This window comes from Mesoplodon bidens, assembly GCF_964165515.1.
Source record: "Mesoplodon bidens genome assembly, chromosome: 9".
NCBI lineage: Eukaryota > Metazoa > Chordata > Mammalia > Artiodactyla > Ziphiidae > Mesoplodon > Mesoplodon bidens.
In genome coordinates this window covers 100,899,049-100,914,369 of record NC_138166.1, presented here as the reverse complement: position 1 = coordinate 100,914,369, position 15,321 = coordinate 100,899,049, and the positions used below count along the sequence as shown (strand labels likewise).

Below are 15,321 nucleotides of genomic sequence, written 5' to 3'. Positions count from 1 at the left end.
TGGGAGGCGCGCCGGGAGGGGGCGGGGGAGGAGCGATCTCGGCCGCTGGGGCTTGACCCGCGCCCACAGGCTCAGCCCGCCTCTCACCAGCCCGGCCCGCTCTGCCCTGCCCTACCGGCGCCTCCGGCCCGCTCACAGCCCGTTCCGAGGGGGGAGAGTGAGCTCCAGGGGTTCCTGCTCCCCTCCCTGGCCGGCCGGCTGCGCACGGCGGAGCAGGAAGCAATCTGGGGCGGAATGGGAGCGGTGCGGAGGCGACAGCCCCCAGAGGACCCGTTCCCGCCGCCGCCTCCCTCCCAACTCCGCCAGCCGGCTTAATTGCGGAGTCCGGATTGATTGGGAATGCAAATGGCAACTGAAATGCAATCTCCACTCCCAGCAGGAGAAGAGGGGGGGGAGAGGGGAGGAACGGAATGGGGAGAAGAACGGGACAGGAGAGCGGGAAAGGGGTTAGCCCGGCCCTGGTGGGGGGGGAGGGGGAGGGGAGGGGGAGGGAAGGAGGGAGGGGGCGCGCAAGGAATGGCCCCTGGCCCGGAGAGGGGAGAGTGGTGGAAGGACGCGCAGTCCCAACGGCAGGCACGCCCCCAGCCCCCGTGAGGTCGGCGCGGCTAGGCACCTGCCTCCAGCGGGCAGCTTCCTGGCTGTGTGCCTCCTCCTCCAGAGTGTCCCTGAGGTTAGGGGGCCTGTGACACTCCAATGCCCTAGCTGACCCCTTTGGCCGGGCTTCACCCCCCGCCTTCCCGTCCACGTGGGGGACTCAGGGGGCAGATAAATCAGACCGACCCCAGGCAGGAAAGGGGGCGTCTGGGGCTAACTTATCTCAGAGCACGGGCAGGGGTGGGGTGGGGATAAGCGTTGTCTCTGTTAAATGTTTACGTGCGCATGTGTGTGTACTCAGAGCACACGCCCCAAAGCGGGGAGTGACAGTCCCCTGCCTGGCCTGGGGAGGGCCCTGTGGGAGGCCTCCCTCAGCACGGCCCCAGAGACACTCAATCACACCATCAACAGGTTAATGGGCCAGTTCTGTGCCCAAACACACACAGGAACGGGGAGGAGAGTGCCCGCTGCCATTCTCCCAGGCCCTCCACGCGCCCCCGGGCAGGCTGACCCACCTAGAGCAGTGCCTGCTGGGCATCACCGTGGTGACACTTCAGGGGAGGGCTGAAGCACAGACAGAGGGCGTGGGGCGACACGGTGCTCCACACTGTGTCCTATGGGCCCCAAAACCCTTCCCTAAACCCAATGGACCTTCACTGTGGGGTCAGAACCCCCCATCCGTAACACCAGAATTCTGGTCACACTACCTACAGGCTCCAGGAGCCCCAACCTGGAGAGCCAAACCTGACCACAGGGCCCTGGCCAGGCTGACCTCAGGTGCTCCAGCCACACCAGTCTCCTCTGTGGTCAAAAACTGACATCACAGCCCCTGTAGACACAGCATCTCTAACCACCGGCTCCCAAGAAGATCTGGGCCAGGCGCAGCATCCTGTGGGTACAGCGGCCTGACCACCAGGCCAGCTCAGCAGTTCTAGAGTCCTGCCTGCCCAGCACACCGTCAACTCTGCACAAAGACCCCTCCATCACTCAACGTCTTTTTCCAGCGGAGAGACCCACGACAGGAGGTCTGGGAGGATCCAACACCGGGTGGCCCAGCCCTGCCAGGCAGTGACTCAGGACGGAGGTGAGGGAGAGGCCCTACCAGGACGTGGCCCCTCCACTAAGTTTCATCTTTACAAACAAACAGAGGCTCACACGGTAAGACCGGGCCAGTGAACCCAGGGTAGGAAGAGCCCTCGGTGAGCCCTCGGTAAGCCCTTCAACGCGTACTCCTCAGGGTACTCTTTTGAGAATTCTCTTCTTTTTCTGGGAGGAGGGGAGGGAGGCCAGAGAGACCAAACCCTCCTCCAGGGCCGCCCACCTCTAGAACCACCACCAGCGAAGAGCAGCTGAGGATGGCAGGCGGCTCTCTGCTGCCCTCCTGTGGTGGCGAGGAGGAACTGGCAGCGTAAGGGTTCCGGCCACCCTTCCCCGCTGTGCTGTGAGTTCCTCTCTGCAGGAGAACTCCCCTTGTTAAGGATTCAGGCCTGGCAGGGGCAGGGCGCTGGCCTCTCTCACCATCTTCCAGAGGCCCCGAAAAGAACCATCATCTAACATTTCCTGGGCTTCATCTCAGCTCCTCTCCAGCGCCAGGGGAAGGGAGTGCTGACCTGTTTAATGGGGATGGCCCGACCACTCCCGATGCTGTCCACCTTGCACTCAGCGGCTTTTTTCTCCCGGTCCAAGTCGGCGCCCTTTCGAGACTGGAAGAGAACAGAAGAGGCCTGTTAAAGGGGCCCAGGGTCTGCGGGGTCAGCAGCCCACCTGGAATCCCCAGCCAGCCCTCCCGTCCTCCCTCCTCCTGGGCGGGCCCTAGCAGTGGGGCAGGGCCGGGGCGGCGGGACCGGGAAGGAACTGAGACCACGAGTATTCCAACGGGTTTATTCTTACACACGGCACCATACAGAGCAGCACAGGTCACTGGGCCGGGCCCGCCCCTTACAAAAGAGCAAGGACACGAGATACTGAGGGCGTGAGGAGCGCGCAGCCCAGGGGGCTGGGGCGTAAGAGACGGGAAGGGGCGAGGAGAGGTGGACGGTGGGGCTGAGGGACATGGCCGGGAGCACAGGGCATGACCACCAGGGAGAGCAAAGTCCAGAAGTGAGCGGGTAGCGGCCCGTCTGCGGCACAGACACCACATGGCACATTACGCCGAGCACGGCGGCGTAGCCCGAGGGGCACAGTGGATGGAGAGAGAGAGGAGAGAGGCCAGAAGAGGCCCTGCGCCTCTGCCGGGCTCCTGGGGCAGAGCCCGCCCGAATGCGGATCCTAGGAAATGGGAGGCCAAGAGAGGGGAAGGCAAGCGCGGCGTGGCTGCGGCGTCCGGAGCGGAGCAGGAACGGCAGAAGTCCATGCGGGAGGGAGCAGAGGGGGGGAGGGGCGGGGGAGCTCCCCCAGGAGCAGCTGGACCGCCGGCCGGCCGGGCGCTCGGACGCCCCGGCCTCTGGGCCTCGTCGCTGGCCGGCGCCGGGCGTGGGCCGAGCTCCCTTCTTCTCCATGCAGCGAGCCTGGCGCAGCGCGTCCAGCAGGGCTGGTCCCTGGCAGCCCCCAGCCGCGGGCTCCGGCGTTCCTAGCCTTCCCTGGGGGTGGGGGTTAGTTACAAAGGTTCCTGTGGGTCTCTGGAGTGGGGAGCACGGCGGCCGCTTCTCATCTGAGAGCAGTCCCAGGGCCCGGCCCGCCTCCGGCCCCGCACAGGGGAGAATGTCCAGAGGTGCTGTGTGTCACCACCTGGTCTTCTAATTTGGAAGGAGTTGGAAAGGCCTTTTTGTTGATGAAAAGTTGGAAACAGTGGCACATATCTGCAAATATCGAAAGAATAAAGATTTTGGCAAGTTATACTCAAGCCCCGCACAGTCGGTCAGCACTGGTGAGGGCAGAGACCGAGGCGGCTGGGGAGAGGCGGCAGCGGGATGAAGAGGAGGGGGAGGGGAGCGGGGGGCGGGGCAGGCGGCGGCAGCAGTGGCGGCCGGGCGGTCCATCTCAGCGGGGAGTGTTCTCCACTCCGGGCCCTACATCCTCCTGCTCACCCGGGCTGCCAGGAGCCAAGGGCACAAGGAAAAGGCAAAGGACCGCAGCTGCAGCGCGGGGGCAGCACAGCCAAAGGAGCGGGAAGAGGCGGGCCAAGGGCCACCGCCCGCGGCTCCACTGTCAGCGCCCGCCCCGGGCCTCTCCTGGGCGCCACGGCCTCTGGCCCTTCGGCCCAGTGGGGAGGAACGTGGATGGGCCCGCTGCCACCGGGTCCCCAGACAGAAGAGCCGGTCATGGGGAGCGGGGCGCAGGCTGTCCCAGCCAGCGAGCAGAGAGGCCCCAACCAGCAGAGGATCCCTGGGAGCCCAGAGGGGCACCCCCCCAGGACGGGAAGCAGGGCGAGAGTGGCAACAAAACGAGTTCATGAAGTCATGGGGGAGACAGGGGACGTCAGCGGCCACGTCCAGCGGGAGAGTCACAGGGGCGCCAGCCACAGAACAGGCGTGACCCTGCTGCGGAGGACGAGGAGGGCAAGGGGGTGGCCCCGGCAGCGACGATGAGAAGGGGAGGTCCCGAGATGCACCTCTAGAGACGGACATGTCTTGAGGCTGCCTCGGGGACAATGGCGCAAGTGAGGTCACCATGGAAACAATGGAAAGAAAAAATAAGGTTGCCGCGGTGAGGATGGAGAGAACGAAAGGGCCCGGGGCCGGCTGTGCCCAGGACGCGTGCAGCGAGGCGGGCGGGCGGAAGCAGCTCAGCGGAGCAGGCAGCAGAGCGCGGGGAGCGCCGAGGCGCTGGCGAGGGGGCCCTGGGCCCGGGCGGGCGGCAGAGGGAAGAGCGCGTGCCCTGGGGTGGTGCAGGACCAGCGGCAGAGGAAGGCGAGAGGTGAAGAATGGTGTGGAGGGAGCAGGTGACTGAGGCAGGATGTCGGGGAGCCGGTGCCGAGGGCGTGGGTAGCAGTCACTGCAAACACAGATCGCCCACGGGCTCTACGGCAGCGGCAGCGGCAGGTGGTGTGGGCGCGAGCAGGCAGCCCAAGGCGCTGTGCGTCTCAATGGGCGTGCACGGGAGACGGGAGCTGCGAGTCCAGGCAGGGTTGGGGCTGGGGGCGGGGCGGCTGTAACGCACGGCAGCAACTGGCAGCGGGGAGGGGGTCGGTCAGCATGGCCGGGGAGGGCGCGCGGCAGGCACGGGGCGGACAGAGGCAGGCAGACGGGGCAGAAGTGCGCCGGGCAGACGGAGGCGAGGATGAATGGGCGAGGCCTGGGGAGCACTGGCTCTGTCTGGACAGGGTTCCTGAGAGCCTGACCGGGGCCTGACCTGGTGGGCTGGACTGACAGCCAAGCCCTGACGCTCAGAAAGAGGCACGTGGAGTGACGCAGAAGGACAGGGCGATCTCCTGAGAGTCCACACGGGCAGCTCACCCACCTGTGTCTGACCCAAGACTCCCGGAATGGTCCAGCCAAGTCCCAGCTGGACGGTGAGTTTGGGGATGGGCACTGCGTGTCAGATGCAGGCTCAGGACATCTAAGAGCTGACGGGCTGGGCCCCTATGGCAGAAGGCACATGGGACCCTGGGGCTGGGGGCTGCGGGGAGGGGGAGAGGACGAGCTTGTGGGGGGACCGAGGAGGGAATCAGGAGATGGAGGCCTGGGGAAAGACGGCTAAGCCTTCGTTAGGCCGATGGCAACAGCGGGTGGGAAGCGTGAGAATGAAAAGAGCGGGCAGGTGGACTGGAGGCCTGGGCCCTGTTCGTTCTAGCTCTGCCAGCAAACGCTTCCTGTAGCCTCAGGCAAAGAATCTTGGGGCCTCAGTCCACAACTGCGGAATCACGGGTGCCTCAGAGTTAGAGCAGACGCGTCCAGAGATCCCTCAAGCTGGCCAGGAAGCCCTACGGGGTCGGGGAGAGGGAGGGTGTGTGTGTGCAGCCGGGAGGAGGGTCTGTGTGGATGCGCTGAGGGCGGCCCCGTGGGCTCGGAGGAACAGTCTGGAAGAGTCTGGGTGTGGACGGGGGGCACCGGTAAGGAGCCGACGGAAGCGGCGCGCGTCAATGGGGATAGAGGTCGGCAGGTGGCATCGTCCTGCCTGCTCCCTCCCGGCCGGGGGCTGGGGGCTCGGCCCTGCCCGTTTGGTGAAGGCGGCCGGGCAGGCGGGAGGGGCGGGCACGTACCGTGAAGATGTTGGAGCGCCGCTTGGACTGCTTGCGGATGGGTGTGGGGGTGGAGGAGGCAGCGATGGTCTCGATGCGCAGCTCCCGCTGGCTGATGCTGGGGGTGGAGGGGACTGAGGATGAGTAGTCGCTGAAAGCGCTGCCGCCGCCATTCGTGGCCTAAGGACAGAGAGGGCTGCTGAGGGCGGCTCCGGGAGGGGCGCGGGGGCGGGCGGCAGGCAGGAGCTGGGAACCCTGCGGTGCGGAGACCTGGCCGGGGGGCTTGTGGGGCAGCAGAGGGGCCACTAGCTCCTACAGGTGGTACCAAGGGGAAAGGCAGCACGGCCTGGAGGCCAGCAGGACCCGGTGGTCACCGCACTGGGCTGCCCCACTAGGGCCCCAGCAGGGGCCATTCGGGGTCAGCCCGGGAGCTGAATCGGAGGCAAAGGCTAGCAGGTTGGAGTCAGTGACAGAGGCCAGAAGAGAACTATGGAGTCTTGGCTCACAGGTGGGTGTGATGCGAGGTGACAGGTCACCCTGGATGAGCTCCCCAAGTCAGTGACAAAGAGCAAGGCTGCAGGAGGCCCAGCGGGCCTCAGAGAGCAGGGGGAGGATGAGATTTGCTTCTAGGCAGTGTGGGTGACAGGGCAGAGGATACAGGAGGGCCGGGGCAGAGAGCAGAACAGCTAAACTAAGACTGCTCCAGAGGAAGCAGCAGGCAAGGGAGGGGCAGCCTAGGATCTCAACAGAGAGACATCAGGTGCTCGGCAGCGTCTACTCCAGGACTCGGGAAACAAGGCCACCCCGTAACGGCCCATCGGATGATCACGAAATAGAGGACGTGTCCTGCCCTGGCAGCCTCCGCGAATCCTAAGCCGTACAAAGGGAGCCAACCACCCGAGCTGCTGCCCCTCGGTGGGCAGGGGCCCCGTGCACAGCCGGGTCTGCAGCTGCGGCAGAGCCGCTCAGAGACGGTGAAGAAAGACCTTCCGTGCCTCCTTTCTTCCACGGGCGAGTGCTTACAGGGGAAGCCCCGACGCCTTCTAGAGCGCTCGAGGGAGGGCTCTCTGGAAAAGCCACCAGGCTGTCATCAGGACACGGGTGGGCCAGGGGGCCTCAGAAAGACAAAGGCCCTTGGCAGAAGTACAGGAGTGGCTGTCGGCTTGACCACTCAGCGCGCACACCTGTGATGGCCCAGGGCTTTCCGCCGAGCAGGGACTGAGCGGGGAGATGCAAGTACTGGCCTGCCTGCCAAGGGCCAAAAAATAACCAGGCAGTAGGCCCAGGAAGTGGGTGGGTGTCCAAGTGGTACTACGGGAGGAACCCTGGCAGGACCCGGCTCAGAACACCCCCACTACCCCACACGTCACAAACGCCACTGGCCCTTGCGGGTAAGTGCTGCCGTTCTAAACGCAAACACCGAGAGAAGGGCCAGCAGGTGAGGGCCAGCAGGGACGAGCTCAGCTTAGAGCCTCCCGAGTACGGCTGCACGGGAAGCGGGCACCGAGATAGCGCTAACGTGGCTGACCAGAGCAAATGCTTAGGCGGCCTCAGAGGCTGCAGCTGCGGGGCGAGAAGAGTGTCGAGCAGGGATGGGAACTAGCGGGAAGGCAGTCACCACGGGGTACAGAGGAGGCCAGGCCAGGCCAGTCGTGCAGGCTAAGGGAACTCGAGCCAGTGCTTTCAAACCATCCGCAAGGCGGCAGACCAGACGAGGTGGGGACAGGCAGGCAGACAGACAGGATGGCAAGGCAGGGCCGCGGCGGGCGGGGCGTGCAGTGGCACGGGGGGAGGCTGCCCGCACCTGGTTGATATGCACGGCCGGGATGGAGGCGGCGGACACGGCCGAGTGGCTGGGAGAGTTGGGCAGTGACTTGCAGGGCCCGATGGCCAGCTGCTGCTTCTTCCGCAAGGCCACTACCTTCTGGGCCACTGCAGGGGACAGCACAGTCAATTACCCATCTGGGGAGGAGGGAGGAGCCCAGCTTAGAGCCACCCCCCACACCCCCTGCACCGCCCCTCCACCGCCTGCCTGACCCCGCTCTGGGGGAGCGTCCCTGGCGCCGAGTTACCGTCCTGGAAGACGCGCTCCACGTTGAGTCCGTAGGTGGCGCACGTCTCGTAGTAGGTGCAGCGCTTCAAGTCTGTGGACAGCTTGCGGGCCCTGCTGTCGTCGATGACCCGCGGGTTCGCGGCACTGATGGCGTCTGTTGGAGACGGGAGGGTGGGGACTGACTCAGCCTGCTGAGAAGCTGAGGCTGCTGGCCAGCGGGCCGTTCGGTCAGAGGGTGGGTGGGCAAAGAGCCCGGGCAGCGGACGACACGGAGCACGAGAAGACGGGTGTCTGGGCCTCGTTCCAGCTCTGCCACCGACTCACGGAGTGGGAACGAGCCAGCCACTCTGTTTATTCATCTCAAACTGTGGACACGACCACCACACGGATGGCAGGATCTTAGCTGGGGAAGACCCAGCGTGTACGGGGCAAAGAGGAGGCGCCCGCTCTAGGGCGACACGAAAGGGCTGCTCCAGCGCCAGGAGGGCGGGGAGCCAGGCTTTCTCGTACCGGCCACCGGGGGGCCCAGAGCCCCCGCGTCACCCCCGTTGGCCCGCTCACCCTGCGTGCCCACCAGCACCATGGGCACCTCGCTGGCGTTGCGGAAGCTGCAGAGCCGCAGGAAGTAGTTGTACACCGTCTGGAAGCTGATCTCGTCCTCCAGGCTGAACACAAACACCACCGCGTCCACCCAGGCGGCAAACTAGGGGGGACCGAGCACAATTACCACCCTCACCTGGGCACAGGCGAACTGCGTACCCCTCTCCCCACAGGCAACCCTGCCCAGTCCCAACCGGGAACCTCGAGAAAGGGGCACCACAGACCAGGGCCGGGGGCAGGAGCATCACCTGGAGCTCGGGGGGGCCTCCTTCATCTCGTATCAGCAGCAGGTAACTCTGGCCGTCCACCACAATCTCCTTCTTAAACCGACCCCCTAGGACAGAGTTCACGGTCAGGCCCAAAACCACAAGAGCGAGCCCACGGGGGCCCAAACAGAAGAAATCCACAGCTTCCAACAGAGAAGACGCGAGCACTGAGAAAGACAAGGGGCTGGAGCCCCCCCGCACAGACAACGGGAAGGAGGGACGGCGGCCATGAAGGCCGGCCCGCAACGCTCACCTTCTGGGGACTCCTCCTGGACATAGGTCCCCGTCAGATAGCGGTGCACCAGGGCCGACTTCCCACTAGACAGGTTCCCCACAATGCCCTGCGGGACAGGAAGGCGGGAGAGCAGCGGTCAGAGGGCAGGACGGAGGACACGGGGCAGGAAAGGCTAATACATCAGGAAGGAAAGGGACCAGTGCTGAGGATGGGCGAGCAAAGAGAAACAGGGAAGAGAGGGGAGACGGGAGAGACCAAGCCTAGAGACGGAAGGGACTGGAAGCAGGGGAAGCAACGCCGGCCCACCACTCCAGCCCGCACCCCCAGCCCCTGGGCTGCCTGGGCCTCCCCTGGGCCTCACTCACCACTTTAAGCTCCGGCACCGAACGGCTCAGGGTCCACTCCTGGCTGTTCACAAAGGAGTCTGCGGGAGAGAAGGCCGCCTGTCAGGACTGGGGTGGGACCCACACCTGTGCTATCCACCACCTGCTTTGCAGGCCAAGGCCAGACAACCGCACTCACGCCCTAGGTTCCTGGGAAGCAGCAGGAACGTTCTGCGCGGACGGGAGGGAGCGATGCCAGCCCTCACTTCCGCTGGCCTGGCCCTGACCCCTGTCTTACCGCTCCAGCAAGGTGAGTAGTTACTACCTCGAGCCACACCCGGCCTGGTGCCCCCCACCTGCGGAGAGGCCTCCAGTGGGTCTCAGCCGGACCCAAGCTGGGCCTGCTGCGAGTAGGAACAGCTCACCCTTGCAGGGTGCGGCCACCTACCGCATTCCTGGAAGCTGAAGAGGGAGGAGCCCTTACCTGGCCCTGTTCTGTGAGAGGCAGGTCCAATGGGGAGCAGCCCTCGTCCCCAGCCTCCTCCTGGGCAGGAGGCCACCACCGTCTCTGTCCCAGAGACCCGCCTCCGGGGCTCCTCCTCTCCAGTCCATCCTCAGCTCCTGCCGGGCTCCAGCTACCCAGAGCCCCCCTCTCCTTTATCCTCTAGGTTGTAATGGACATCCTGCGGGCAGCTCCGGGCAGCGTGGGCCCGGGCCAGCCTCTCTGGCTGGGCTTGCCCCCATCCCCGGGCTGTCTTGAACAGTGCTTATGACAGTCGGGTCCACAAGCATTCCCCCAACTCATCTGCATAGGCAGCTAGAGGTGAGGGCTCGAGCCTCGCCTGGGAGCTAGAAATGCCGCTGTTTAGGGTCCCACCCAGAGCCCGCTGGCTCCGAGGGAGTCTCCATCCCTCCCTTCCGGGCCCCAACTCCTCAGGCACCCAAAGTGATAAGGGGCCCTTCCGACCCGCTCTCATTCCACCACGCTAGGGCCACGGGTGGGAGGCCCTGCCTGGACCCACCTGGAAGGCCGCCTCTGCCACAGACACCTTCTCCAGACCCACCGGCGACCCCAGAGCCTTGCCTGCCCGGCGCTGATCCCACTCGGCCAGCCCCAGCTAGCCCCCAGGCCCACACGGCACGCCCGCCTCTCCCAGGTAGGTTTCCGGTTTGTTTCACACCCGCCCTCAACCCCGGACTCCAACCAGGGAGGCCACGCAGGCCGGGGCTCTCCCCCTTACCGCTTGGCGCGCCCAGGAGCCCAGAGGCCGCGGCCGCCCGCCGGCTCCACAGCGGCTCGGAGGGCGCGGGTGCGGGCTCCCTCCGGCGGAAGCGGCTGGTGAGCAGCCTCCAGAGGCCGGCGGCAGTGTGGGGCCGGCCCGGCTCTGGCGCGGCGCTCGGGGCCTCGGCGCCCAGCAGCAGGTCGCGGCGGCTGGAGAAGGCACCCAGAGAGCTGGCGTCACCCTCGCTGCGGGTGCGCGCCCGGGGCAGCAGCCCCGACTCGGCGCGCCGGATCTCCTGGCCGTGGCGCAGACGGAAGCTGAAGCTCTTCCTCAGCGCCGACAGGCCGTGCCGGGGGCCCGGGGAGGTGCGCCCACCGCCGCCGCCGCGGCGCAGCACCTGCCAGCGCTGGCTGCTCCACAGCGAGACGCCCCGCAGGAAACCCGCGCTGCCCGCGCGGCCCAGCCCCGCGCCAGCGCCCTCGGCCTCGACCGCCAGCTCCAGGCGGTTCACCTCCAGGAACGTCATGCTGGTGGGCCGCGGCACCTGGGTCCGCCGGGGGCGGCTGCGCCGGGTCGGCGCGGGGCTGGGCGCGGGGCTGGGCGACGGGCTAGGCGCGGCCGACGAGGGCCGGGGAGCCGGCGGGAGGCCGTCGGGGGCGCCGCGGCGGCTGAGACGCGGGCGCAGGAGGCCGAACAGCAGGCCGCGGACGCCAGCGGCTGGTGGCCCCGGGCCGCCCGAGCACACGCTCCGCGGCCGCGCCGGCTGCTCGCGCACGGCGCACAGGGCGGAGGCGGCGCGGCCGGCCGGGGCGCCGTGCAGGGCCAGCGAGTCGCAGACGCTGAGGGCGCGGCGGCAGGCGGCGGGCCGCTCCCGGCTGCGGCTGTCCCCTGGCGGCCAGCCGCGCTCCATGCTCAAGGCCCGCGGGCGAGGGCCAGGCCCATGGTGAGCGGCGCGGGGCTGGGCCCGGGCCGGGGCCGCGGCCGAGGCGCACGGACCTCCGGCCTCTGGGCACCTGGTGTCGGCCGACGGAGTCCCTCAACGCCTCCACCTCGCAGCCGGCAAGCCCAGACCTGGAGAGGCCGGGAGCCAGCCCAACACCGAGAGAGACGTGGCAAGCCTGGCCTGGAACACCCAGGAACGGCGGCCGCAGGGGAGCCAGCCTGCTGGGGCAGCCCCCGAGCCCTGAGAAAACAGGAAATTCCAGCCCAGGGCTCCTCCTCGGTTGGAGCAGGCAGGTGAGGAGGTGTCATTAGGAGCAGGCCAAATAAGTAACAGTCCTCGGCACACCGCACACCGAGGTCGGTTTTGCAGAGAAGCAGGCCATTTTCTCTTTCTCCAGGGAAGAACCAGAAGGTGACCCACCAGGGTGGGAGTCGGTAAAAGCCTAAATGATGAGTCAGGAGTCTCCTTATCTGGAAAGTAGGGAGCCTCTACGAGGCAGTCCTGTCTTAGGTTGGGAAACTCGCAAATCCGAGTTGCTGGATGTTTTCGTCAGCTCTTCTGTTAATGACCGAGGCTGTCTTCTTCCCTGGAGATTATAAAACCATCTGTACTAGGTTAAGTGTTGTCCTGCCCAAGGGCAGCAGAAAATCGAAGGATAACCTCTGGACCTGGACCATACAGTTCTGGACGAGTGACTCACTTCTGAGCCCCTGAAGTCTCCAGCCTCCACCCGCTGGCTGGTTCTCACCTCCTGTCCAGAGGCTGTGCAGAGGTGAAGCTTCAGACTGCAGTACTGGTTGGAGCCCGATGCTCAGCACCGATGCCCTGTGAATTTCACGTGTGTGGGCTGCAGGAGACACTCATTAAAGGCAGGGATCACTTCAGGACGCGGGCAGGGGGCAGCGAGTTGCCGTGCTGTGCTCTCCACTGCAGTTTAAACATCAGTCCTCTCCAAGGCGCTGGAGATGAGCCAGTTTACCATAATCCACAAGGACCCCAAACAGATCAGGAGAAACCAGTTTAGGCGGTGGCAAGGAGGAGGGGGCTTGCACTTCCTTTAAAGACGTGATACTCCCAGGTCTCCTCCACCCCCAGTCCAACCCATCTCCCAGCGTTCCTGTCCCTCTCAGCTTTAGAATTCCGTGGTCCCGGTCAGAAGCAAAGTACAAGATAAAAGTGGCACATTCCTGAGGGGGCTGGGGTGGGGGAATGCCTGAGAAAGGCAGGGCCTCTCCATCCTAGGTGCTCCTGGGGAACGCAGAGCTGGAAACTCCCAAGTCCTGGGCTGGATCTCCCGGGCCTGGAGAGGCCCCGGGGCTGATTTCGTGTTTTCCTGGGACTAGTAATTAACAGCAATGAGGATGGCTTCTTCCTCTCCGGGACGCACCCCCCCACATTAACAGTCGGTCCTGCAGAAGAGCCTTCCCCAAGCTCTTTCAGGCGTGGAGACAGGAATGCAACCCAGGAATCCTGACTCACGTTCCCAAGTTTAAGTCTCGAACACTGAACTGCCCTATCTTCGTATCTGTCTGTCTTCTCTCACACACGTAGGGGATTACTCCTGCCCCAGAGAAGAAGGCTGCTCCTTCCAAACCCTCCCCCCAAGCCAATGAAAATGCAAGCGCAGGACAACAGCTATCAGAGACAAGTGGGGACTGAGGGGGGACAGGGGACAAGGTGCCGAACAGGGGATGGGCTGCTTCAGAACCCAACTGTCTAGCCTCAGGGGGAGAGGAGGAGGCTGGGATAGGAGAGTAAAAGGCCCCCAGTTACACACACACACACGCACGCACGCACGCACGCTCCAGGACATGCAGCAGTGCCCAGTTCAGGAGGTGAACGAACATGCTACATTCTCAGAGGACACACCAGCTCCTGACTCCCCTTGTACCTGCAGAATCGGTCCAGGCGAAATGCTCAGACTGGGTCAATCCCAAACCTGGGACAGCTTCCTCTTCCTCACGGGGCTGCCTCCTTCCTATTCCTGCTTCCCAGAAACCTTTCCCGACTCAGGGAAACTAGACAGAGAAGGGAACCTGCCTGCACATAAATGTCCCAGGACATCAGCCAGTCAAAGACCCCAGAAAGGAGATCGGTGCAGGCACACACCTCTCTCCTCGTTGGTGTCACACACACACACCCCAGCCCGGGTCAGGGACAAGGTCTCTGCGTTCCATCTGCAAGATTCTACTCCAGAGACATGTGGCAAACAGCTTACTACTCAACACAGCCCAAAGGAAACTAGGACAACCCTAAAAAGCATCAGGCTGGGGCCACGTGGACTGTACAGAAATCCCATAAAACGAGCCCTCGTGTCAGTTCTCTGACTCTTAAGGTCATCAGAAACACCAGGCTGAACCTGTCGCGTAGGGGTGAGACCCCACAGAAGCTTCTGGGGGAATTAAAGACGCACTCTCTCAATGCCTGCAGTGTGCATCCTGGGTGAGCATGGACACGCTTCCCTGGAGGCTGAGCGTGCAGAGGCTGAGCACTGAGCAGCCCCTTCTGTTCTGAGCGCAGGCAAACCAGAAGGAGAAGGGCCAACTCTAGAGCTGGCTGAGCTGGACTGGCTGCTCGGACCCGAGAGAGGAGGGCGCCTGCGTGTGCAGCTGTGGCCTGGGGCAGCAGGGGTGCACTGCTGAACCCAGGGTGTCTAGGGAGAAAGAGAAGGACCCCTGCATAAAAAAGGCATGAGCTGTGAGGCACTGCACAGAAGTGGTGCACTGGTGGGGGGAAAAGGAAGGGCGGCCTCTGGCCCAGGAATCCCACAGAACCTCGTACCTCGTCTCCCTCAAATATTTGCTGGGCGATCCATTGATAAGTGTCGAGGCGCGCCCAGCTGAGGCCGCGCAGCAGCCGCAGAGAGCCTGTGGAGGTCCTTCTCAGAGCCCAGGAGGGGCTGGCTTTCTGCGGAAAGCCAAAGGCTGCGGCTTCCTCCCGCGGCCAGAGTGGTCCCAAGAGCCACGGGGCCCTCCGACGCCGGCCGGGATCTTCTTGCCCACAAGGTGGCGGCAACACATCTTCCTGCAGCCAGGTGGCCTCCAGCTGTGCGGCGAGGAAGGCGGTGAGGACCCCAGCAGTGGGCGGGCGGTGAGTGGCCACGCAGGTGGGCCAAGCCCCTCGACCACTGAGCTGAGGGAGGTGACGAGTGTCACAGCCGGAGGATCGCAAGGCCCGCAGGTCTCTAGCAAGCTCTGTCTTCTCTGCAGGTCACCGGGTTGGGGATTAGGGAGTCCGCAGAGACCCTAGGCGGCCCCCCCCAACGACCTGCCACTCACACGGGCGGCCTGCAGGACCGGCCTCCTTACAAGTTTCAGGAGTTGTCCACAGCTGTCACATTATTCATCTAACACTCATCCCTCTCGGATATTTTTCTGGTGTGTTTAAGGCTCCCCCGCTAGAACTCGGCCGGGCACGCAGGTGGTGTGCAATGATTCTGTGAATAAATGAGTGAATGAATGAATGAACGTACACCTTTGCTGAGCATGAACTGTGCACCCCAGCTTTTGTTCCCCCTTGTGGGGCGGGAGGCAGGCTTTTGAGAGAAGGTCCCTGGCTGGCACAGTCTGTTGAAATAAATCACAGCCGAGATCAGACCGCAAGTGGAGAGTTATAGGGGTGCGCTGGCAAAACACATGCTCTGGAGTCGAGAGAACTGGGTTCAAATTCAGCCTCTGGCACCTGTGAGCTGTGTGCCCATCAAGTCACCTGAACCTCACTGGGTCTCGGGGCTTAGTCTGTAAACTGGGGACAATCCCACCTTTCCAGCTGAAGTTGCTATGAAGACCAGTGGCGTGATTGTGGAGGGTACGGAACAGTGCCTGGCTCGCAGCAGGTGATCTACGAAAGCAGCCATTACATTACTACTGGGCAGGAGAGAGTCACACTGGACACAGGAACAACTTAGACCAGCGCCAGCTTTCTTTAGGTCGGAAATCTAGCTGGACACCTCAGCAGTTCCACAG

At 64.5% G+C, this 15,321-nt stretch overlaps 1 protein-coding gene across 11 annotated transcripts in view; it reads right to left on the bottom strand.

Moving 5' to 3' along the window:
- AGAP3 (ArfGAP with GTPase domain, ankyrin repeat and PH domain 3) overlaps window positions 1–15,321 on the bottom strand; it is a 58,329-nt gene that overhangs the window by 17,563 nt on the left and 25,445 nt on the right. For 4 of the 11 annotated variants that reach the window (XM_081243628.1, XM_081243631.1, XM_081243633.1 and 1 more), the window contains exons 1-9: window positions 10,432–11,445; window positions 9,233–9,291; window positions 8,886–8,973; window positions 8,615–8,700; window positions 8,328–8,469; window positions 7,786–7,920; window positions 7,518–7,645; window positions 5,735–5,893; window positions 2,205–2,297 (exon numbers count right to left, since the gene is read on the bottom strand). In XM_081243628.1, coding sequence (XP_081099754.1) covers window positions 2,205–2,297; window positions 5,735–5,893; window positions 7,518–7,645; window positions 7,786–7,920; window positions 8,328–8,469; window positions 8,615–8,700; window positions 8,886–8,973; window positions 9,233–9,291; window positions 10,432–11,323 — 1,782 coding nt within the window. In that variant the 5' untranslated portion in view covers window positions 11,324–11,445. Of the gene's footprint in view, window positions 1–2,204; window positions 2,298–2,461; window positions 3,393–5,734; window positions 5,894–7,517; window positions 7,646–7,785; window positions 7,921–8,327; window positions 8,470–8,614; window positions 8,701–8,885; window positions 8,974–9,232; window positions 9,292–10,431; window positions 11,446–15,321 lie in introns of those variants that run through there. The other 7 variants (XM_081243635.1, XM_081243636.1, XM_081243637.1 and 4 more) reach the window with 5 other exon arrangements.